The sequence below is a fragment of the Falco cherrug genome, chromosome 2 (genome assembly GCF_023634085.1).
Source record: "Falco cherrug isolate bFalChe1 chromosome 2, bFalChe1.pri, whole genome shotgun sequence".
Lineage (NCBI taxonomy): Eukaryota > Metazoa > Chordata > Aves > Falconiformes > Falconidae > Falco > Falco cherrug.
In genome coordinates, this window is record NC_073698.1 from 121,623,065 (window position 1) to 121,647,564 (window position 24,500).

The 24,500-nt window shown below is 47.9% G+C and overlaps 1 protein-coding gene across 3 annotated transcripts; it reads right to left on the reverse strand.

Moving 5' to 3' along the window:
* Positions 1-474: 474 nt before the first annotated feature.
* Positions 475-23,652, reverse strand: TMEM45A (transmembrane protein 45A). 3 transcript variants are annotated; one of them, XM_055703165.1, is made up of 6 exons: positions 23,505-23,652; positions 11,303-11,512; positions 8,924-9,136; positions 8,025-8,209; positions 5,808-5,953; positions 475-763 (listed from the first exon to the last, which is right to left on the reverse strand). In XM_055703165.1, coding segments are annotated over exons 2-6 (735 nt in total). In that variant the 5' UTR covers positions 11,493-11,512; positions 23,505-23,652; the 3' UTR covers positions 475-762. The 3 variants fall into 3 exon arrangements, with proteins under 3 accessions (XP_055559140.1, XP_055559139.1, XP_005440595.1); XM_055703164.1 differs by having other exon boundaries at positions 475-4,428; XM_005440538.3 differs by lacking the exon at positions 23,505-23,652 and having other exon boundaries at positions 475-4,428; positions 11,303-11,514.
* Positions 23,653-24,500: the final 848 nt, after the last annotated feature.

Sequence of the window (24,500 nt, forward strand, 5' to 3'; positions counted from 1 at the left end):
CTTCAGATCTCTCAGTTTTTCTTTCAGAACGCATTTTCATCTTACAGCAGAAAAAGGGTTTCCTTTTCTTTAAAGGAGAAAAGGAGTAAAGTCAAACAAAATCCTAAATATTTTTATTATTAAGCTTGCCAAACAGATTCTGTTCATGCAGTTCTGTTTACTTGGCTTGCTGGCTGGTCCATCACGTATGACACAGGAGACCAGATCCAAATCTGGGACCTCCTTTTTCCATAACATTTGGCTGTCGTGGATCTGTGAAACTACTGCCCAGACCTCAAAAAGACTTGTTTTCACCTGTTTTGTAAATGACAATTAAACAGTAGAATCAAGGGAATTCAACAGGCAGCACTGACCTTTCCTGAATTCAAGTCCCACTCATTCAGATGGCTGGGTGGGCTGTGAGAGTAACCTACCTGTCCCACCCATCCTGCCCCATAAACTGCTACATTTTTTCCCATGAAAACACGACAGACATATGAATAAATCCATTTTATTTAAATAAAATTACAAGCATATCTTGTCTATTATAAACTACCATATGGTTGTTCAAAGGCACTGATATTTAACAATAAGTTAAATTTTCTTGAGAGCAGCTACCTTTTTCTGAGTGGCATTTGTAAACTTGTCAGACCCATTCAACTCAAGAAAAATCTGTTGCCAGTTAAATGCTGAAGGTTGTACCTTTGTCATCATCACAGGTGCCTTCTGCTGCTGTTCCCAGGTTCTCTTTTGAACAGTGCTCGAGAAGAATGGGTCAGGTGTTCTGCAAGGCAAAACCCCACTCTGAAACAGGGTGTTTCTTTCCTTTGTGGCACCAAAACCACATCAGGCACAAAACTATGACACTCACTCTTTGTGTACTGTAAGTATTAAACATTAAATCCAAGAGACTGCTGTTGCCTTGAGGCTTCAAGACCTCTTTTTCCTTGCATTTCTTCGAGCTTAATAATGCAATGCCACCTTCTCTTATGCAAAGACAGAGTTTTTGCAAGAAGCCTGCCCTACAGTTCTGGGTCACAAACTGCGTTAGCCCCCAGGCCAGGCTTCTTTCACTGTATCTGTGCTAAACGTGGCTGTCCAAAAACCAGCAGGTGCACCTGATGGGCTTACTTGTCCAGTTCTCTGCTGGTGTACAGGAGATTCACAGCAGGGAGGCAGAGGGAGATCCAGGTGATACCACTCTGCAGGCCAGTCCTGCCCAGGTGTTCTCCCAAGGAAAGGCGCAGACCTGCGTCCCCAGCTGGATGGAGGTAAGGACAGAGCCAGGGCCACCAGGCTGGGGTGGCCACAGGAGGGACCGCAGCAGGCAGCCACTCTCCTGCCCATGGCACTGGAGGACTGGCACTTCTGGTTTCTGAAAAAGCAGTTTCTTCAAAAGGAGAGTTTGCTAAGCACCCTCCATGTTCACAGCTCACTCCGGTTATCGAATCCCTTGAGGCTCACTTCGTTAACTGATTTTGGCTTATTGCGGCAGACTTTTATATAATCCCCAAGTTCTCCTTCTTCACCACCATCTTCACTGCCCAGCACTGCAGAAGCTTTGTACCCCAGCCATTCTAACAGGAAAAAACCTATGCCCTTTAAAAAATCCCAGCCATTTAGAGACAGGAGTAATGTGGTGCAATGAAGTCAGGATTGTTGCCGGGTGTAGTGACATACTGCATTTGGCCGCTGCGTCCCTGTTGCAGTTAACAGGGCAAGCTCCTCAGCAAAGCTGTGGATCTTCTTTCTGGCTTACGCCAGCAGAAAATATGATCTTAATGGAACTACAGTAATGAAACTCAAGTCTTAGATTTGCAGAGCAGAGTAAATATCAATTAATTCAGAATTTACAGTGAGAGAACTGTAAAGCTGAGATGCGAAGCTACCAAAATGCCATACCAATACTTAGCTTACAGAATGTCCTGAGACAGGCTTCAGTAATGTTTGCAAAATTTCCAAGATGCTTCAGAGAAAGGCATGGAAGAAGGGCAAACAATTATTAAGAAAAGTGCTGATCTTTGGCTAGCAATCTGCAGTTTCCCATTTTACGTTTGTAAACACAGAAATGTATGTGAGCCAACTATTCCTGCTTTCCAAAGTAAATTCATCTGGATAATCTGGCACCCGATTACAAGTGTCATTTCACAATAGTTGACAAAGATCTAAAATAATTTAAGAAATGACAAACTGAAGTCTTCTGAGAAGACATATGAAAGCTAAGCCAGTTCATCATGCTTTTCTTCCTGCTTAGGTTGTCACTTTAGACATACAGCACCTTAGTATTTGTACAGTATTAAATATACTTGTCAAGAAAAGTAGTGAAGAAACATGCATTGTTCCTGCCTATGAGAAGCAAAGTACTTTCTGAAGATCTCCTTCAGAATAAATGACATCACTGATTTTGGAAAGGCATTGCCAAACCTGGCAGGCTAAAATTCAGCATTAACAGCATATGCAGCTAAGGAAGGTGCTCCTTGACAAAAGGGAGATAAAAAGTAGATCTTAAAAATGAAAGGAATGTTTATATTTCATCAAAGATAAAACAGCTTTAGAAAAAGCCTTTTTTTCTTTTTTCCTGGAGTCCTGGGATCCCTTTGAGCTATAGTTTTATTATCTAACTTTTTAAGCAATCCTCTTACTGCAGTTAGCAATTTCATGCCACTCATTTTTCTGGTTCACACGGAAAAAATATAAAGGAAACTCAAAAGTGGAGGGACCAGATTCTACAACTCTCATTCATCTACCAGAGTCCAGCTCTGCATTCCCTTGGGAGCATCTGGAAATATTTGAATAATAGAAGAAACACACTTCTGCAGAACCAAACCTCATGATCTGGCACTATTTAAACAGAATTTGTTGCCTTGCACTAGCCTGTTTCTGAAAATATTTAGAAAATAACATTTTTAGGAGGAGTCTTGAAGGGAAGGGGCTCTTGCCCAGAAATGCCACCGTACCAGTGGTGGATACGCAGCACGGCCCATGCTCCCAGCACCAGCCCATGCTCAGGCCTCTGGAAAACAGCGTAGGTGCTGCTGTGCCACGAGCTGCCGGGAACAGTCTTTCGAAAGACTCCTTTAGAGCCAGTGATGCCCAGAGTGATGTTTCAAAAGTCTGCCCTTTGGGGGCAGTGTCCTCATAAACAGCATTGTTTTCCGATGTCTTTTGTCACGTGTCAGTTATTTCCCTTTTGCTGAGGCTGGCACGCATCCCAAGTGATGCTAAGCACTGGGGAGAGCACCCTGCTTTTCATGAGATCAAGACGCCAGCTTTGGTGCAGAAAATAAATGCAATTAAAAACAATATTATTTTTTAATTCACTGACTGGTGGGTAGCTGGGCACGGAGCTACCATGAAGGCAACATCTGCCCTCCAACAGCTCACTGTGCAGTGCTGTGCAGGCTTCCTGGCGCTTGAGGGGTGGCACAGGGAAAAGGATGCAAATCCATCCCTTCCTGCCCACAGACCAGCACTGCCCACTCCTGGCCCAGGTGCAGGGTCCAGTCACGTCTCTGCTATAAAACCTGCAGAAATCCACCAAATTCCAACAAAGGAAGGGAAATAACTTTGGGAAAGAAGCTGGCTTTGTGGCTGGGTGCTGCCCCACTGGACAACATTCAGCCTTTCTGGAAAAGAAGCTGCTCCAGGTGCTGAGGGAAAGCAGAGTCACTGCCACTGCCCTTCAGTCCAAGGAGCAGGACCGTCTAGGCATGACATGAGTAACTCCAGTGGCTTTTCATCATCATTCACCTCTTTGCCTCTCCCACCAAGCTCATAGCTCTGTGGGAGTGAACACACTACACGCTCTTCAGGGAAACACTGAACAGGTTTGCACCGAGTAGTTCTTTCCATTTAACATAAAGCCACAAGCAAAGGCTTGAAGTTTTTACGCGACAGCCATAAGACTCTGAATTTTTATCTTATTCTACTGTTTTCCAGGTCTGCACAGTTACTTATGCACAGTTACTTGCAGGGCAACAAACACTCTTATTTGGACACCCTAATTATGGAAAGTCGTCCATTCAGCGGCAGCTGGAAAATGTTTTGCTTAGCTTTTAATGCAGCAAACACACAGCCTTCAGCATGCCACCTCATCCAGCCACATCTGTCTAATATTAGCCTGGTTTTCTTTGAAGCCTGTGATAAGCAAGGTACTAGTGCAGCCATCACAAATTGGTACCAAGCTTGCCCTCCACAAAATAAAGATGTAACTGTGTAGATGTAGACAGTATACAGGGGATGATATTTGCGTAACGAGTTGTAGTAAAGAATGAGTAAGATGGCAAAGAAACCTAGAAATGAGGTATCAGTTAGCCTAATGGTAGAGTGGGTAAACTACTCAAGCCACATTCATACTAAATTTCATCTTCTGACTCCTGATCTCGTTCAGATGTTTTCAGTAATCCCATTTCCATGGACTGGGACTGCTTAACCTTTGAGCGAACCGCCCTGGAAACAACAAAAAAGAGAGTTGACAACAGTAACTCAACAGCTCATCTGGCCATTTTCACATGGTAGAAACCTGCTCAACTCCTGTGTTTCACCAGGGACTTAGGATGACTGATCTGTGAAAGCTCGTGGTGGGCCACTGTGGAAGACATCGTAAAGAGGGCATAGTGACTTCAAGCAGAATCTGGGCAGAATTTAACTATGGGCCTTGGTGGTAGATACCTGTGTGTTAGCTCGAGCGGCTGCTGTGCAGGGCAAGCCTGTGCCATGGCACCCGTAGGTGCTGCCTTTGGCGATGCCGCCTGAACATACTGCTTGTAGGAGCTTGCTCCTGTGAACACAGCTAAGAGCGTACACCCTAAGCAAACCTCAGCGTGCCATCTAGAAAGTTCAGTGTTATGCAGGCACAAGGCCAACAGCTGCATTCGCTCAGAAGAGTACTGTCAAGCTGTGAAGAAGAGCGAGCCTGGCCAGCCTCCCCACGGAGGACCTGCGCAGTGTGCCCTGCTCACCCTGGGAGCCTTGCCTGATGCTGCAGCCACTGCCCCCAGATCAGAGGGGATGTAAGGGTTGCTGTCACCTTCCCTACAGCTGCCATCCGTTACACAGCAGAGCTACCCAGCCCTGAGCGTTGGTGCCTTTCGGACTGAGAGCCACGCAGAACTGGCACCTTGGTGCAAAGCAAGGCTGCAAGGACCACGTAGGACTGAAGCATGATTAGATAGGGCTAATTAGAATGGTAGGGGTAAAGTCAAGGGGTGAGAAGCATGTTTAGGACAGTGCAGGCCAAGGCTTGGTAGGGTCCTGCAGGCAGAAGGTGATCACACATGGCAGGATCAGGCCCATTTTTACAGCCAAGTTGACACCGCAGTTGGAATTTTGTCAGAATTAGCATGGGGCTGCAAGGAAAAGGGCTAACTTTAGAAATTAGGTGATGAAACTGGCTAGTGAAAAAGAAATTTTGTCTGATCACAGGAAATTGCTAGCAATAGAACCTGTCCCATAATCCCCAAAGATAAGTCATGAAGCCTGCTGACTAAGCCATTGGAATTAGTAGAGATGAGCACTGAGAAGAGGCTGTAGGGAAAAAAAAGCCTCTCATGCTTCTAACTTTATAGGCACTTACAAATGGGGAAGACTATCAAAAAAAGCTCATTTTATGTCAGAAGCATTATGCTCTCAGAACTGTACATTATGAATGCTTTTCACCATTCTACTGAAGCAATGAGTCATGTTGTCTTCATTGATCACATCTATTTCAATTTTACCTTGCAAGACAATCACTTTCTACAAACCCTTTGATTTGGCAGTGAAAGTCTTCTAAAATAAAGCTCCTGTTAGACAGTATCTCCAACATTTTAGTGTTTCAAGTCACTTACCAGCTGACGATTGTGTAATTCACTGCAAGTATAAGAAAAGCAAAGGCATAATGCCAGCAATAGCACATGGTCAGGAACATCATATTAGTATGATCCGTCTGATTCCACTCTGGGCTCCCATTTGGAGGATAAAGCACAAAGCCGATCTACAATAAAATAAAAGATATTTAGCGCATGCCATTTGATGCGTATCCTATGCTGTAGCGTGTGTTCTGCTACGCCATCACACGGCAGATGTTTCATTTTCTTCTAGTGCTGATTATTTCTGTGGTTACTATTAAAACCAAATTTTACAGCCACACTCAGATGCGATGGATCATTTTACACGGTTCTCTGCAGAAATGCCTTTGAAGATGCAGAGACGGTCCCAGAGCCCCCTGCTCATGCCCAGAGAACTAAGGACCCTGCCCGGAGTGCCACAGCCACAGCTGCATCCTGTAAGGGCAGGGGCTGGTGCTCAGCCCTGCACCATCTGCACCACGACCGCGTCGCCAACCAGAACACCTGCCTGGCCATCTGCACTGACTCACTTCTTCCCAACGGCGCCTGGGAGTGCCTTACACTGTTCGGAAGATGAATAATAAATTAATAAATAAAGGCAAACCATAAGTCTGTCTCTTCTGGGCCATCCAGAGAAAGGTCAGGGTTTGAAATCACATACAAATGGAGCTCTCTCTCCCCAGGCTATAGGCTCATGTGAAATACATAGCTGATTCGTTTATTCAGAGCTGGGAAAGATCAAATTTGTATTAATGCATAAGCTGGGAAACTGGCAGCCCTGTGGCTACACCAAGGTCTGCGTGACAAGCACCAGTCCCTCTGGCTGCCCAGTGCTGCCCAAAGCTGTCACTCAGCAGCTTAGCTGAGGATTTAGGTGCTGGGAAGAAGAGGAGAGGAAGGAGGAGGGGAGGGGTGCATTTTGCATTTCCATGCAGAGAATTCAATGAATGAGGGTGTTGATGATGCAGAAAGAAAGTCCCTTTGCCTTTTACAAGCCTGTCATGCTGCAGCCAGTACGTGGTTTTCAGTCCCACATACGGTTGAAGTCTGATGTGGGTGTGAAAAAAGCCACACTTAAATCTCTTGTATTTTTAGTTCTTCAGTTTCTTACTTTGAAACAGAAACTACATTGTCTCCAGAGCTAAAGAAATAACTTGTTCTAAAATTAGACTAGGCAGACAACAAAGAATAAATGGTTGCATCTAATTCCTCTTATGTAAAGCTTCTTGAATCACCAAAGAAAAGTTTACAAACAAGAAAATAAAACAGCAAATGTTGCAGCACCAGGTTCTCAGGTTCACTTATAGAAAAACACTGCCATTTCAGAGGTCTGTCACCTTGCCAGAGCAAGTATTTAAATATTTGATTTGGTGCTGAGTGTCCAGTTCTCCTAAGGAACAGCAAACGTTTTTATTCATCCTGTCTGGCCAGCATATAAAAAAGGGAAACCAGTCTAGACATGCCGGAAAGACAAATCACTGAGTGACCTCAGTTCTCCTCTATAAGATGAAACACACACCAGCACTAGCACTCCTGCTTCTTTGTTACAGGATCGCAGCGGTTCAGACGTTCTCTCTTGGTCTGACAGCAGAGCAAGTGTCGCTGCCAAACATCTATTAACTGGATGGAATCACAGGTGAGTGGGGGTGTGGAAGCTGCATTTTGAAAAGTTCTGAGGGGACCCACATCCCTGAAACAGTAAAGTTTTGGCTGCTACCTCTGCTCAGTTTCCAGAGCACTGGAAAAGCAGGAGGCTTTACATCCCTCAACCTCTTAACGCGGATCAGGAGCTTAAATACCTTCTGAGCCCGGCAATGGCAATGAGGGCTCGGCCGCGCCTGCCAGGGACCCCACGGGCAGCACTCGGGAGACTCCGCAAAGGGCAGCACACACGGCTGCCTCCAGCCCCTGCCAGCGGGCTGGGGTTGGAGAATGGCCAGTGACTGTAGCGAGGGACAGCTCAAGAAAACCACCTTAGCTTTTGTACTGATTCAAATAAAAGGCATTAAAAGTAAAATGGCTGCTGCTTCTTGTGTAAAATGTATGTGAGAAATACTTCGCTCTCTTTAAAGGGACATTAAGAGTGTATTGTCTTCTATGAGTCCTTTGAGGTCTGTGCTGAAAGGATGTATTTTATCACCTGTGAAACCTCTGCAGAGGGGTAAATGACTTACTTTTGGTGAAAGAAGAAATTCCTAAGGCAGAAGAGTGACCTACCTGCCAGAACCAGCTGCCTTGTAATATGCAGAGGCTTGTACGGAGCATCTCTAGCACGATACTGCCACGGAAGAAAACTTCCAGAAATACGCAGACGGCAGCTCCAAAGACAGCGAACAGCAGTAACTGATGAACATGAACATCCAGCATGGCTCTCCCATGAAGATGGTAGCAAAAGAGAAAACCTGGAATAAATTAAGTGATCGGTTTAAGATATTTTCTTCCCTTGTAATGTCCCTGCATCTGCTTTTAGAAAACAGTGAGCCTTTGACATTTCTCTGCCAACATCACCCTCTCAGTTGAACTGAGAGTAGTTCTGTAAGACCAATGCCTACATACTTTGTACTCCCACTCTCGAGCTCAGACCAGGAAACTGCACGGGAAGCCACAGCTCTGTCACCTTTCGATTAAAACACGTTAACAAAAAGTCTAATTCATCTGTCTCTGCAATGTAACAAGAGGGATACTATGAGATATACTGTGTGTACAGAAACCATAAACTGAGCATGTCCCCGTGCAGTGCCAAGGTGCCACTGCTGTGCAGGTAAAGGCACTTCAGCTAACAAGCTATGTCCCGTGTCAGTGCGTATGTTGAAGCTACTGAGCACTTACCCAAAACCGGCCTGTGCTGCTATTTACACAACATCTCTGCTGCTGTCTGAGCCAGCTAGGAGAGCACACGTGCACCTCTACAATGTGTGATGGTGCTCTGGGCTGCAGTGCAGATGAGCCCTCAGCAGTGTAAGCAGGGCCAAGACGGACCTTTTCCACACATTTCAGGGCACTAAACACCAGCTCCCACAGGCTCATTCTCTAATGCTGATTTGACCTTCCCAGACCAAAGACCGATACCCCTCTGCAAGCTTCACACGCACCTCTGCAGGGAGAGGTAAACTGACCTTCAATAAACACTGCTAAGGACAGCATCATCCTGTCCATGGCCACTGGCAGTGCACTGGTCCCGTGAGCCACGATGTCAACCAACCCCGAAATGCCGTAGAAGAGGTACATGGTGGCATGCTGCCAGTTCATTAAGTGATCCCAGTGTTTTTCCTCATAATTATACAACTTCAGATGTGGTCCATCAGGAGCAAACTGCTCAGCCACCATTCCTGTGCATGAAACGAGAAGTGCAACCATTTGTCCTGGTCCCTTAGGTACAGACTGATGTTAAGTCTTTACATAAGGCAACGGTATATCCCCACGCAGCATAGCACCAGGCAATTTGGGGTTTAGTCTGGCTGCCTGAGGATTGCTCTGGGTGGTCACTATGTTTTGCTCCCTCCTGTCCATTTCAGTCATTCCCAACTAAGTTTTTAACATCTTGTCCAAACTCAAGTGAAAATGCATGGAGGCCTCAAAGATATTAATTTAATACATTTTTTTTCCAAGAAAATAGGCAGTGGAGAGATGAAATAAGCTGCTTTGCTGAAGGAAAGACCACAGAGTGAACTCAAGCATGTATTAAGCTTCATACAGTCCAGAGAGGAGAAAGCCAGAGGAAACCAGGCTGCAGCTCCACTCCTGGTGGGACTGTTTGCATCTTGCAGTTTCCAGCCATGAAAATGGAGACAGCTATTCTATGCTGGTTTGTTTTTTTTTTTAAAAAAAAAAAACAACCAAAAAACAATTGCTATTGTAGTTGTCTGACTGAATTTTTCAGCTGCCTTTCCCAGTGGTTCAAACATGAGTATAACACATGCTGAAGTCCCCAAAAGAGAGATTTACTATTTCAGTCCCTTGTGATGTGCAAGATGGCAGAGTTCAGACTCTGAATTCAAAGGGGACGTTTCCTGCAAAGCCATAAAAAGCAATCCGTCCCCTGTGCCAATCTATTAAATGTCCCATGAGAGCGTATATCAAGTTAGTATTTGGATTGCTGCTCCACCACCTCCCTTACCTTGGCCCCTCGGTGTCTTGCTAGCTAGCTGCAGTACTCCAGCAAGGGGAAAGCTGCTTTTAGATACTTTATATGATCAATGAAGTTTGGGAAGGATTTAAAATACATTATGCTTTCAAAACATTAAAGTTAATTATATTGTTTATAAAACGTGGGTCAGTGTCCTGCTAAGTAGACATGCTGCAGAGCAAATGCAGTGTTTTCCCATCTTAATTTCAAGTTTTCCTAACACAGAAACAGAACAGTTTACTCCTGCTGCTGCTTTTATTGTTTGTCCTAGCCAGGCTTTCTGGTCCATGTTTTTGACTGGAAGAAATGACCATACATTAAAATAATAGCTTTTTGTTTCAAGGTGAAAATAAAAACACCAGATGACTGTTTTAGCTGCCCAAGTACTTCTAGACACCGACAGATTTGTAGGAAAGATGTCCCCACTCACACCTCAAAATGAACACCTTTATTCAGGGTTTGATAATTCTTCAAGGCACATCAAAGAGTAAGCTGTATGCACAGCATCACTTCAGCGTTGATGTATCCTAACTGATACATCCTGGAGAGGAAAGAAAAGCAAGAACAAGACTTCAGCACAGCCTGCACCTTGGTTAGAAACCAGGCAACTCTGAGCAACTGAGGAAGAGTGGATAGATAGAATCTAAGAATCTAAAAATACTTAAAAATAAGATCCTTTTCAACTTGAGAGCCACATCTGCTGAGCTCCCCGGGTCCCCTGTTATTTAGCTCACTTACCCTGTAAAGGTAAAGGGCTAACATACAGCATGCTGGAATGAGAACAAGAACTAGGCGCTTGCAGCCAGCTGCACAGCTCCCTAAACCACCCCCGTGGGCTTGTGCTCAGGCCAGTCTACAGCAGCAGAGAAGCAACATCCCCAACCCCATTGCAACAGTCCTGCAGCAATAAGATGGAGTTCAGTCTTTCTTTGTGCATATTTTCACTTTTGAGTGACAGCAATGAAGAAGCATCTGCATTTACATATTTTATCAGCAGCTCAGTGGAGGCTGCCAATATCTGAGATAGCTGGATTTGAAACAGCAGATCAGTGTCCCCGCAGTCTGGTGCTCCCAGGCTTCAGGTGAGAGCCCCTTGCCCAAACCCCTCATCTCTCTCCCTGAAGGAGTGCACATCACATGGACACTCCGATGGACCAGCTGTGCAGTAGTCAGGAGGCATCAAAGAAGCTCCAGAAGAGCGCTATGGATGGAAACCACTAGTTCTTAGATTCATCATGTTTAAAGGACAAAATAACAAAATGCAATATTTTGTGAGATATATTTCATCAGAGAACAAATATTTTTTTTAAAAAAGAAGTGTTAAAAGGCACAGACTTTTTGCTGCCTGCCCCAAGTCCACCTTACTTACCAATGAGGGCAAAGACAGCTTTGATGATCCCTTCAACAAACTCCAGGCGCTGAAATCCTGCCCTGGAACCAAGGTAGCAAATGTTCTTGTTTTTTCGACAGGCATACTTCAGTGGATACTTCACTGACCACCACAAGCCAAAAAGAAGGAAAAAGCTTCCAGGGAGGGCATGCCCTTTGAAATTGCCCATGGTCTTCTGCTAGGCAATACCTGAGGGTGAAACAAATGCAGATTGATTATGGAAATAGTCGGGGAATTCTGTGGGTTATGATTTCAAAGTATCTCCTTGCACAGGTCAAAAGGGCGTCCCTGAATTAAGTACTCACACCTTATTTAAAAATAAATTTGGGTGCTTACCTCCCCTGGTTGTTCCAAAGACCCAGCCAGTTTCCCCAGTTTCACAGCTTTGCAGAACAAGAGTGAGAGACCCAACTGCAAAGCAGCTGGCCTGAAACACAGAGCTGGCTGTCAGCACGTAGAGAGAAAAAAAGCCATAGTGCACTACGTCATGCTGCTGAAGTGGTACTAGCAAAAGAGAGAACATGAATATTCACAATTCACCTTTAGACAGGTTTTTGTTTCTTTACTCCACAAACAGAAATCAAGTCAATACCCAGCTGAAGGAAAAATTAATTGCATGCAGTTCCCATGGCTGACTATTCACTAATAAATTGTATTTTGTATTTCAATCCAGATGTCTCATTATGATTTACAAACATCAAGTCATTCTCAATACTTGAGGTGAATTATGTACCCGCAACTAGACCCATATTATCAAGTGCACTGCGTGATAAGGCAATTAGTTGGACAGTGTTATACAGTCATTTAGAAGCAGTGCCACTAATAAAGCCTAGTAATTCTGGGTCATTGTCCCAGATTTTAGAAGAGTTAACTTAGCTCCGATAGCTTCTTCATTAAAATGACAGTTCTAACGTTAAACTGCCATTTTTCTTTAGGTTATTGTAAACTGAGTTGTTTTGCGTCGTGACCCAAAGGCACACTAAAACTTTGCACAGGCAATAATCAAGAAGAACCACTTCAGAAGCGCTGGCAACCTGTACTTTCTGTTACTGGCATTTCTGGCTTAAAAATCCTATCACCGCACTACACTGGAGCCATCCAGTTATGAATAGAACATGGAGGCTTTGGTATATTTTTCTTGTCAGTAAGTATTTCCTATGGTCAGCTCTGCATAAGAAGTTTTAAACTGTGGCTTGTGGGCCATGGAGTACTTGCAGATAGTTCACGTAATGCTGTCTAGTCATGTAGCATGAACCCTCTCCTATTTCTGGAGGCTAAACTCCACTGAAAGCATTAATTTATTTGTTTTTTTGGAAGAGAAACTTTTCCACATGCACAGGTCCTGAAGCTGCCATAAGACTATTACCCAACTGCATGAGGAGAGATGACCTACATAGCCAGAAAAGAGAGAGAAAAAAAAAAAAAAAAAAAAAAAGACAGTTCATGTGTAGCACGAGGCAGGCTGTGATTGAAACAGGGATGCTGAAGAGGATCCTGCCCCTGCTGACCACCCCTCTGCTCCCAGAGGTGATCTTTCCCACTGTGTAAGGGCTGCAGGAGGACAGCAGTGGGCTCTGAAAGCTTTGCCTGGATAAAGCTCCCCTTGGCTAGTTTCTAGGGCAGGATTACCGAAGTACCAGAGATGCTGGCTGCTCAAGCCAGCCGGCTCCTGGCGCATCACTGCAGGTGCCACTGGGGCTTGCACCTGCCCATGGAGACCTGGCCTGGCGGCAAGCGTGAGGGTGTGAGGGTGCCGTGGGGCAGCAGCACCCACCAGCCATGGGGCAGCCACAGGGCCAGCCAGGGATGCCTTTGTGCACTCTCATGGCACGTGAAGGGCTCCATCTGGGGCATCTTCTCTCTGGAGAAGGGCTCCTGCACGCCACTTGTCTCCCATTGGGAAGAAAAGCTGGGGTGCCGTGCCCCGCTGCCGTGGGGGCCTTTGCCTTGCCTGGGGGCTGGTGGCCGCCAGGGTCACAGCAGCAAAAGCCACGAGAGCAGGGAGCAGCAGCAGGCCCGCCAGGCAGCACAGGCACCCCACCACCAGCATGGTGCTGAGCACCTCCACCTCTCCCCCCAGCAACCTGAACTGAGCTCTGACCCCCCTGGGGTGCAGCACAGTTAGTGGTGCCATCATCCTGCTCCTGGGCTGAGCATCCCCCAGCCCGGGGCCGGCTAGGCACCACAGGAGGAGGAGGTGGCAGCCAGGGGTCCAAGGCCTGGGAGACCCTTCCCCTGCCTCCCCCGCCACCCATGACACCCTGCTGGGCCGATGCCTGTGCGCTTTATCTGCAGCTGGGGAAAGCCCTGCTCGCTCTCCAGCAGCCTCCAGCGCAGTTGGGCTTTCAGTGGTGTGTTGCAGAGCTCAGCCCCACAGGTCGGATCCAGCCCCCGATCTCACAGAAGAGGTACCTCATTTTGGGACACCTTTAATTCAAAGAGTCTCGTGCCTCACTGCCAGTACTCACTGCACCCTTGTTTGCATCAGAAAAGGGCAGCACTAACAGAGACTGAAGTTTTAGGCAGTCGCCTAAACTTTGCTTTAAACTTTGAAACACTTCTTTTGCTTTAAAAGCCTTGATTTCTGGTTCTTCTAAAACCTGCTGGCCTGAAAGGCACTGCTGTCTTTTCAGACACGTTGGGTTTTTCCCTCCTCTGAATGAAAGGAAGAGGGGAGGAGTGGGGGGCAGCCTTTCCTCACCCTGTGTCTGATCTCATTGAACACCATTCATTAGAAAAAACATATTCATGACATATCTCGTCATTCATGGTGGGTACAGAGCACTCCAAATGGAACGGTTTACCCTGCACCCCATATCAAAGCAAGATACTGGATTGAAAAGGTGAATTAACCCTATGAAACGCCTCCCTCTGTGAGAGTACAGCCGCAGTAAGAGCCAGGTGAAGAACAGCGTGTTAATGTCATTTGTAGTGCACAGTACACAAAACTTCAAAGGCAATTCTCAAATTACTGTAAAATCACACCTGGGTTACCTAGAGCTCTAATCACTGCAGGACTTTTCTGCCCTACATCGGAGTAATCCATTGAGATACTCTGCTTAAAACTATTTTTTACCTTTCAACACAAGGGAAAAGAAGAAAAGCAAAGGACTGACACAGCAGCTAGTGCTGCATGTCAAATATAAACCAAACACATCCAGGAAAATTGGGGGGGGTTTGCTATAAACAATACAATCACATATTATTAGTTTTACAGAGTGTAAACTTCAGTTTGAGTTCATTCAAAGATGTTGGGGGTTATCTGCAGAATTTCTCTGGAAAGAGGCAGTGCAGTCCGCCAGCCAGCTGTCGTGGCAGACCTTCAGAACACTCACTCCCAATACAGTTGGCTTCAGAAAGGAGTTGTATGAATTATACTTTAACTCCTTAGTAAACTTGAAAACGTCACGACAGAGCTCACCTTAAACTGATTAAACTTCCCAATTCATGAATTTTCTCTTATCAGGCTTAAGAGTTTATTTCGACCAGGCTAGAAGCCAACTGCCACCACCTACGGTTTTGATGTGACAGTTTTGCCTGCAAGCGAAGCAGGGGGCATCGCATGGTGGGGCTTGGTACCACATAAGGATGTGTGAGGGTAAGCGGAGCCTGCCCTGCGGGATCGGGGGTGGCTGTAGGAGGTGTGAGGCAGGGGTGCGACAGGAGGTGAGAGCAGAGGGGGGCAGGACTGCAGGCTGCTGCCTTTCTGTGCTGTGCTTTGGCATCCCCCTGTGTGGCTCCTGCCAGCTCTCCTGCACGGATTGGGAGCCAGCCAGTTTCGGTAGCCGAGGTGCTATTTATTGGATAAAGGATGGCATCAGCATGTTACGACAATACTTAATAAATTTGACAGTTTGGTTTTTTTTACAAAGCTTTATTTCATAAGCTAGTAAGCAAATCACTAGAGGGCTGATGTTGCAAGACCTGCAAATCCCAGACCCTCTTTTATTCAGTGATTTCAGGGCCAGGGGTGCTGGCAGAGCTGCAGCCATGTTCTTAGCAGCAAACCTTCCTTGCTGCCCACCACCTTCCCTAGAGTACATCATCTGCCAGAGACGCAAGCAGAGAAAACCTGGAGGCTGCCCCACAGCTGGTGCCATGAGGTTTGGGTTCAGCCATGCCAGGGCTGCCCACGCTCCCTCCGCTGCCCCCCAAAGCCACCACACCAGGTGCCGCATGCGTCCCTGCAGCCGCTGACCTGCTTGCGAACCTCAGCCCTGCCCAGACCCTGCTCCTGACGCTGCCAGGCAAAGCCAAGGTGCTGGTGCCTGCAGGGTTTGGCTTTCCAGCAAGTGCACACAGACCCCTGCCCATTGCTGACGGAGTCGCCCCCGCTCCCAGCAGTGCGTGCCCCAGCACCCCCGGCAGGCTCACTCAACTTTCCACATCTCACCACCCAGGACTCTCCCACCACCACCAGCCATGGCGCCACGGCAGGCAGGGCACCAGCAAATTTTGGACTCTGGCAAAGAGAATTTTGGACTCTGGCTGAGGGGAAGTTCCCCACCACCACCCCCGCAAGGAGCGTGCCCAGGAGCCAGACGAGGTGCATGCTCCAGCCCAGACGTGGGCTTTCCCCAGCAAGTACTCCTTGAAACCCCACTTTTGGGAGGTGTGGGGCATGCCAGGAGGGGAGGCTCTGTCAGGGTTCAAGGGCACCCATAGGCTTTAACTGCCCCAACCAGCCTCACCCTGGACCCCCATCCTGGCAACCCTGCCCAGGGGCCCATGGTCACAGGGGAACTGTAGAAAAAGGTAATTGGGCACAATTATGGCAATAAACTCTATAATTGAAGTAGTTTATAAATTTTAAGTACCACGTAATGTTTCTGCAGCCAATTGGAATAAGGAATGAGAATAATTTACAGCTACTTGTGAATGGGAGATGCTTTTTTCTTTCCACACGTGAAAACTCCCGGCACGGTTTGCCTTGCGATAGTCACAGAAAGCTCTGCCTGCATGATTTGGGCTTTTCCAGCAATTAGAAAGCTGCACAGTATTGCAAAAGTGTTTTACACTCAAACTTTGCTGACCAAATATAGGTTGTTGATGGTTGCCTGCAAGTTCCCTCTGCAGCAGTAATGCTTTGTGTGCCTGGGATGTTCATCCCTCGGTTCAGGCTGCACCTTACTTCTTAGGGTCAGAAGGGAATAGAGGGACCTGCTGGCAAAGGAGGCGGTGGAGAAAGGCAGTTTCTAAGTGAGCATTCGAGAAAAGGTCTGTGTTTTTGTGAGGACTGAAAGCTGTCTTTTTAGCCTGAAAATTATCTTACTTACACCAGCAGAAGCATGAAAGGCAGGCAACAGACAGACTTACATGGTTGATTTAAACATCCTCTGACTTTTTTGGGAGGGATGTTTCATAGCATTTCCAGTTTGACTCCTGATCTCTCAAGGCCACCCATGTGGGGACTAAGGCAGGATGGTGAGTGGTATGGAGAGACTAGCTGTACCAGCTGCTTATTCAGACAGGTTCTCAATCGCTGCTTGCAGGACCAGATCGGTCTCCCCTTTTCCCCTTTTCCCTCTAAGAAATGGCAGGGTCTAGGCAGCGCACCCTGCACCGGTGGGGCCAGCAGCCACCGAGTCAGCCAGCCCTGCGGCACAGCTCCCTTCCCCGCTCCTCTCCCAGCAGCCTGCCTTGCAATTTCCTGTGTTTATCAAGCCCTGCACTTGAGAGAACTGTCAACCAGAAATGTGGGGGTTTTCCAGAAATGACACGTTACAAGGCCACAAACTCACCGTGCTGGAGTGCCTTCATTTCTGCTGCAGAACCATATGGTAACAAAAGTTTAACCCAAAGATTAAACATTAGCAAATTTACTGCAATGGTGAAACCGAAGTGTTATTTTCCTCTCATAGGCTAGATTAGGCAACAGTGATGTGGAGTTTAATATTTGATACAAAATGTTTATTTTGCAAGAATCTATCATGATGTCAGTGAGAATAATGCACCCAGATAAGAGGAGGAAACACCACATTTGTATACGCTTTCTAATCAGTGCACAAGCTGTGATCATACAGCTTTTACCAAAAACTGGAATCCAGCAAACTGGAATGCATCTAAGACAAAGAAAATCACCAACAAGTTCACTTCAGTAACCAAAGTTTCCTACTTGCACTTAAAGATGCATCCACAAGGCAAATGCCCTTTATCCTGCAGCCATTAAATGGTACCCATCACGGAGAGCCATGCTGCTCTGGAAAGCCACGTCTGCTGTAACTACTTTGTTCACTAAATACAGCACCGATTTCATGTCATGACTGAAAGTGTTTCAGCAACTACAGCCCCATGTTTCCAGATGAGATCACTGCTCTGGTGTTAAGGAAATACTCAGCCGGCACCTATAGCTCCCCCACAATGAAACTGGAATGAAGTGCTGTGTGTACTAATGAAAGCAGGAGTCAAGACTCCTTGAAATGCTAAAAAATGAGAGTACAGCCTCGATATTCTTGGCTTAAGGGTGTGAGAGAGAAGGATTTTCAGGTAATGTCATGAACAGGCAGCTCTGAAGCCTGTAAGTGAAGAATTCAACCCCTGATAAAATCTTCAGGCCTACAACACAGGAATGAAAACCAAAACTCCCCAAGAGGTAATGACCAGAAATCTATATAGTGGCGTTAAAAGGAGGGACTCAAAGGCACAGCCTCCCAGTGCTGAGTCTGGGCCCACAACCTGAACTGCTCTGGTTTGTCAGTGCCTTGCATCTGTCAGCAGCTCCTCCTTTCCAGGTACTTGTCCTTCCCAGCCCTCTGACAACCAGTGCTTGTCCTAGTTTCAGCTGGGATGGAGTTACTTTTCTTCTTAGTAGTTAGTACAGTGCTGTGTTTTGGCTCTGATGTGAGAACAATGTTGACAGCACACTGATGGTTTTAGTTGTTGCTGGGTGATGTTTATACTAAATCAAGGACTTTTCAGTTCCTTGGACCCTGCCAGCCAGAGGGCTGGGGGGACACAGGACACTGGGAGGGGACACAGCCAGGACAGCTGCCCCAAGCTGGCCAAAGGGCTATTCCATACCAGATGACATCATGCCGAGTATATAAACTAGGGGAAGAAGAAGGAAGTGGGGGGACATTTGGCGTTATGGCATTTGTCTTCCCAAGTAACCGTTACAGGTGATGGAGCTCTGCTGCCCCGGGGGTGGCTGGACACCTGCCTGCCCGTGGGGAGTGGGGAATGAATTCCCTGCTTTGCTTTGCTTCGCTTTGCTTTGCTTTGCTTTGCTTTGCTCTGCTTTGCTCTGCTTTGCTTTGCTTGCATGCACACCTTTTGCTTTACTCTTTTATCCCCACCTTCCCATGTTGTTATTATTATTATTGTTATTATTGTTGTTCTTACCCCTTTATTCTGTTTAAATTATTAAATCGTTCTTATCTCAACCCTTGACTTTTACATTCCTTCCCAATTCTCCTCCCCATCACTAAGGGGGAGTGAGCAAGTGGCTGCGTGGTTGGTTGCTGGCCGGGTTAAACCATGACAGTGCTCCTTGCTGTGTTTTTTCATCTCTCATGACCCTCAGTTTCTGGCTTGCTTCCCCCTTTCTCCGTGCATCTGCTGACTCTGTTTCTGCTCCCAGAGCCGAGCAGGGTATCTCCAGGGATTGTCCAGGGACAACAAACACTCCACAACAACTGCACCATTGGCTCCCAGTACCAGAGCAGCTGCCACTGTGTGGAGATGGAAGTTTTGGTCTTCAGGACTGCCAGTTTGGAGCCTTTTATCAGATCACTGCAAGTTCAAGAACATACACATACAAAATTAAATCTTGTAGCTGCATGGGCTACATAAAAGTCATTTTTTCCTGCAAAAGATTCATGGTTTCTTTATTGGTCATAAACCCTGGTATTTCCTACCACTGCCGGAACTAAAGGGTGAAACAGCACGGGAACGTGAGTAAACCAGTGCCAGTACGAGCGCTGCCTGCCACGCCAGCACGCCTGGCTTCAGGCCCCGCAGCTGCCCCTGCCCACTGCAGCCGGCAGTAGCCACAGCCTGCTGTGGGGTGGCCTCCTGCCGTCTCCCCGCAGCCCAGCATGCCCATCCCCACAGAGGGCCACAGCCCTCTGTCCCCAAAGGGTCACAGCCCTGTCCCCGCACAGGGCCACAGCCCAGGACTTCCTTCCCAGTGCGGTGCTGCCGATGCTGGGCTCCTGGCAGTTTGGCACGCTGTGGCAGGTGTTTGGCTGTGTGCGGCAGCAGCTGAGCGCTGCAGGACGCGGCACAGTGGGAGGATGCACAGCGGTGGGAGGATTCGTGGCAGTGGGAGGATGCGCTGCGGGAGCTCCTCGCTCTCACCCCACACCAGCTCCCCACTCCAGCCCACCCGGTGCTGGGCTCAGCTTCCTGATTTTAACCTGAATTGGGCGAGCTGGTGAAATTCCTATATGCTCTCTCTTTATAAAGTCAGTTCCTTTTATCATCTTTAACACTGTTGGAGTCACTTCAATGAACAACCCCCGAGGGACACAAGGTGCTCCTGAAGGTCCGTGGTCAAGCAGAGGTCACGCTGCCAGTAAGAAGATTGTTCCTTGGATAACCTACAAAAACCGGTTTTGTGGGGTATAATCCCTAGCTCCTCCTTCTAGTCCCAGGTGTGCTTACCTATACATTCCCTGCTTCCTGAGCGACAGGCCAGGAAAATGCCAAGGGAGCCAAAGTCTGATATACCTACTGATGGTTTTGAGATCAGAGCCCTGCTCTGGAGAGGAAACAAAATGAAATACGGTTCAGTTTCTGTTGGTACCCCCTCTATGGACCTCCTCCTATGGTGTCTCAACAGTAGTGTCAGGGCTTCAGTGGAAGGCTGTCATAGGGAAGCAAAGTTCACAGGACCACTAGACTACGACAGACATTTGTAATAAATGCTGATGACCACCTGGGCTGTGACAGAACCTGCATTTGACACTTAGAGAGTTCCTTACAGGCTCTTAGAAGTTGCTGCCATCGTTATTTACATTTCCAAATGCTTCTTGAAGGCAAGAAGGCACAATCAAAAAAAAAGGGGATGGGTCTACTGAGAAAACGCTATGTGGTCTAAAATAGTATTTTCCACCTGCAAGGAAGCCAGGTCTGAAAGACAAAAGTGAGGAATTCTGTTCTTGGAGGACAGATCTTCAGGTATGAAGGACAGGGCTTGCTGACCTGAGCATGATTTATAATTCTTTGGTCTCAAGGGTTGCTCCCTTACCCTAACTACCAGTGACTGTGCAGAAAAGGCATTAAGATTTCTCATCGTTATGTGCAGTACCAGATATCGCGGTGACCAAAGCCTGTGAATGAGAACCTGGAATATTACAAAGAAGACACTACTTTAGAGAACCACCAAACACTAATAAAATACGGTAAGCAGAAGTGTCATGCTATGCTGTGCATACCACTAAGCTTTCATCCTAAGCATAGTCTCAAGATGACAAAAACAGGAAGGGAGCACATCTCAACAAATGCAAGAGCATCAATAAGTCCTTGATGGCGTTCATAGGAAGGACTGAGTTTTCTTACCAAAAAATTGCCAACAGGCTCAGTTACCCAATGCGATGCTCATAACAGCTCACACCTGGGCAACAAGCAGGCGACACTTGCAAGAGCTGAACTTCTCCTGTCCCCTGCTAGGGAGGAGACTGGAAACCAGGGGCACATGTGTCCAGAATATCGGGTTCTACTGGGACATGGTGCTGCATTCTGCTGTCTGTTCCTGCTGAGATCCAGGCACTTGTTCTGGAACCTCGGCTTTCTGAAATTAAGTGATGCATTAAGACAGCCATTGTGCCTGTCTATGGAGGAGTGCAGTCAGGTAGTGTGAGCCCTCCGGGCTCTTAGATGGCAAAGTGATTCAGAATAAATGTCTAAGTCTCATGGATTTGGATGCCATAACCAATGATATGAATGCTTGGGGCTTGCAACATTGTGTTGTGATAAGAAGAAAAAGAAAGATTAAAAGCTTTGTGATTTCCACAAAGCCATGCAACATAACAGCTGGGATTTGCACCTAGAGCTTTGCCTTGGCTGACTTGCCTTTGTACCTGGGAGTTTTCTTTACCGTCTTGCCTGTCAAGACCAGGGTGCTTGGTGTGCTTGTCACAAGGGTGACCAAATGCACTGCCACTACCAACTATCGCTTGGGGGAAACATTCTCAACAGCAGAAGGCTGTGTGGAGGGGAAATGAAAGAGAAACACTAATGAACAAATGGAAGCCCTGGCAAAGCAGTCTGTAACATTGATAACAGCCGGGAGAAATGGCTGGCTGAGAGCTAACCCAGCCAGAAAAATCAAAATGCATCAGAGAAACAGGTACAGTTCCTCCTCACGGTACCACCTCATACTCACTAAATGGGCATCGGCTAGTGCTAAGGCAAGATTAGCAGAAAATGAAGAGTCCTCCATAACGCAGGGCTACAGTAGCAGCGGCTTTGGTTCCTGCTGCCCCTCAGACAACAGAACTAATGTAGGGAGCAAGAGTAACGCAACAGAGTAGGAGTTTTGTAATTCAATCAGAGCAGCAGCTGTAACAAGGGGCTGTATACTCTTCCAAACCCACTGCCATTACAGATGCTACACTCTGTACCTCAGAAATATCTCAAGTGCAAGGTCTTTAGCAAGAATATTAGGAATGTTGCTCAGATAGCATTAAAATGTTATAGCAGGCCCTGATTTAGACGTAAAATGATTAGAAGGGTCTCTTTTTTATCTTCTGGAGCAAAAAGCAGTGCCAGAACTCAAGGTCTGGCTCATGCTATGTGGTAAGACAGGAGTACTGCAGTAGACTGGCACTGTACTAAAAAAGAAGGTATTTTAAAAACAAAAGTTTAATTATTTATAATCCTTAGGTTTAGGAATTTGCCTTGCTCATAGCTAGGGAGAGACGATCAAAATGACTGCTGCTGCCAACGGCAAGTGAGCATGAGTATGTTTGGTCACATCTAAGAAATACAGTAGGAGCCAGTTGACAAGAGTTCTCGCAGGGAGAAGCCTGGATTCGCATAGTCTTCAGGCTGGAAACAAGGGGCCCATTTTTGTCCTGCTGCACTGGCTGTTAGCAGTACAGACCAAAATGGTATTTCCAGACAGATTCGATATGTAAGAAAGAGTAAACAGAGAGCAGTCTGCCTAAACACAGGCATAATTATTCAAGCCACTCCTCATGGTTCGTTTGACTTTTCCTCCCCAGCAGTTATTTCTACCCACACTTTCCACAACTGAGAAAAATCTGTTTGGTTTACCCAGCTCCATCTGTAGAGCGAAGAATACAGGGAAAGCCCACATAAGCAACCGTGGAAAGTGGCAAAAGGCATCTGAGCGAACCTCAGAAAGGCAACTCCAGAGTCAGTGGTGAATTTGCATCTAAAATGGCTATTGGAATCGCTCCCTTTTACCAATTAAAAGGTGACTTGCAGTAGAACACATGCCGTAACTTAAAGAGGTCTACAGAAACGGTAATGTAAGGTGGTGCAAAGTTACACAGACTGGAGAAATCGCAATTCCTAGGTATGTAATGTAATCATCAAATATCCAGCTTAAAAATTAAGCATACTTTGTTTGAAGTACTTTGGTTCCTAAGCTCTGAAACTTCAGAAAGCCACGTGTCAGAAAGACAATGAAATGTTGGATACCACGTTCAGTATTAGTGTTCTTAGGGGAGCAGAATACAATTCACAACTGAGAAGTTGAAACAAAATGTAACATATGCCAGCGCTTGAAAGTGTTTTTCCAAGGGTTATTCTGTTTTGCAGTAGAACAGAGAGGCTGAGATAGCCCACCCTCAGGGCTCCCCCCAATACAGTAGGTGGCCATGGCCACATTGAATTCCCTTGGTTTTGCTGGAAATGCCAGTTCGACGTGCGCCCCCCTTCTGGACACCCGAGGAGGAGGGAGGGAAAGAGAAATCACGCCAGAAACTTAAACCTAGACCGAACGTTTCGCTCACACCCTGACGCTTCATCCCGCTCCGCTCCACGGTACAGAACCGCCGCCAAAGCCCCGTTGGCGGGGTCGGCGCTGCGCGGGCGCGCAGGCTGCGCGGTGCCACAGCCGGGCTGCGCGGGGGGAGCCGCGGCCGCGCTCCCTGCGCGGGGCCGGACCCGCGGAAGGCTCACGGGGGCCGCTGCGGATCTTTCGCCCGGGGATACCACCCCACCCCCCCCCGCCCCTCCGGCCGGGGCTGCCGAGCCGCGTTGCCCTTACCGCGCCGCCGCCGTCCCTCGCCCCGCCGCGGGGCTCCGCTGCTGGCCCGGGCGACCCCCGCCCGCGGGACCCTCCAGCCGCGCCCGCCGGGGATGCGCCGCGGCCGCCCAGATGTTTGCGCCGCGGCCGCCCAGATGTTCCCCGGGCGGCCCCGCGGGGGGCGGGCGGTCTCGGCCCCGCCCGGCCGGGGAGGACCCGGGGCAGAGCCCAATGAAAGGGGCTGGGGAAAGCGGGGTCCGGCGGGCCGGCGCTGCCCGCCCCCCGCCTCGCTGCCCCGGGAAGGCAGCCGGGCCGGCGGCCGGGGTCGGCCCTGGGGGCTCGGCGGGGCTCGCTCGGCGGCGGGGCTCGCTCGGCCCGGGGCGTCGCTCGGCGGCGGGGCCGCGACTCCGCTGTCCCGGGCGGACCTGACACACAGTCCTCCCGGGAGCGCGGCACGCCGCAGCGCCGGGGCATTTCCCGTTGTTCCCACCCGGTGCCCCCCGCGCAGACAGGCGCCCGTGGCTGTAGGTGCTGTAATGTCGCGGGAGTGCACGGCAGAGCTCTGCATCCCAAAGGAGAAGGCTAAAAATAAAACGGAAAGGGTGAAGCCGCGGTTTTGTCTGCAAATGCCGTGCTGTAGCAGGCAGCGTGAGGGACATCACTGCACCATTCCCCGCGCAATGAAAGGCACCGCATTCTGCACCGCAGAGAGCACCGGTGACATCCTCCAGTCCGACACATGGAGGAACCCTCCTTCGAGGCGTTTGCCGGGAAGTGGCGATAATCAGGACCTGAAGCTGTTTCAGCTGCACCAGAAGCCCCCTGACCCTTCCCCCAGCCAGCACCAAGCTCTTGCGCTGCCAGCCCGGCTGCTGGGCCGAGGTGCCACTGTCCCCACCGGCTGGCTGGGACCTGAGCTACATTCTGAGAGAAACCCAGCCCACCCCGGGCCCCTAATTTAAGATTTCTGCTTTTCATGATCCCAAAGCAAAAGCTTTGGGAACTTTTTTGGATGAA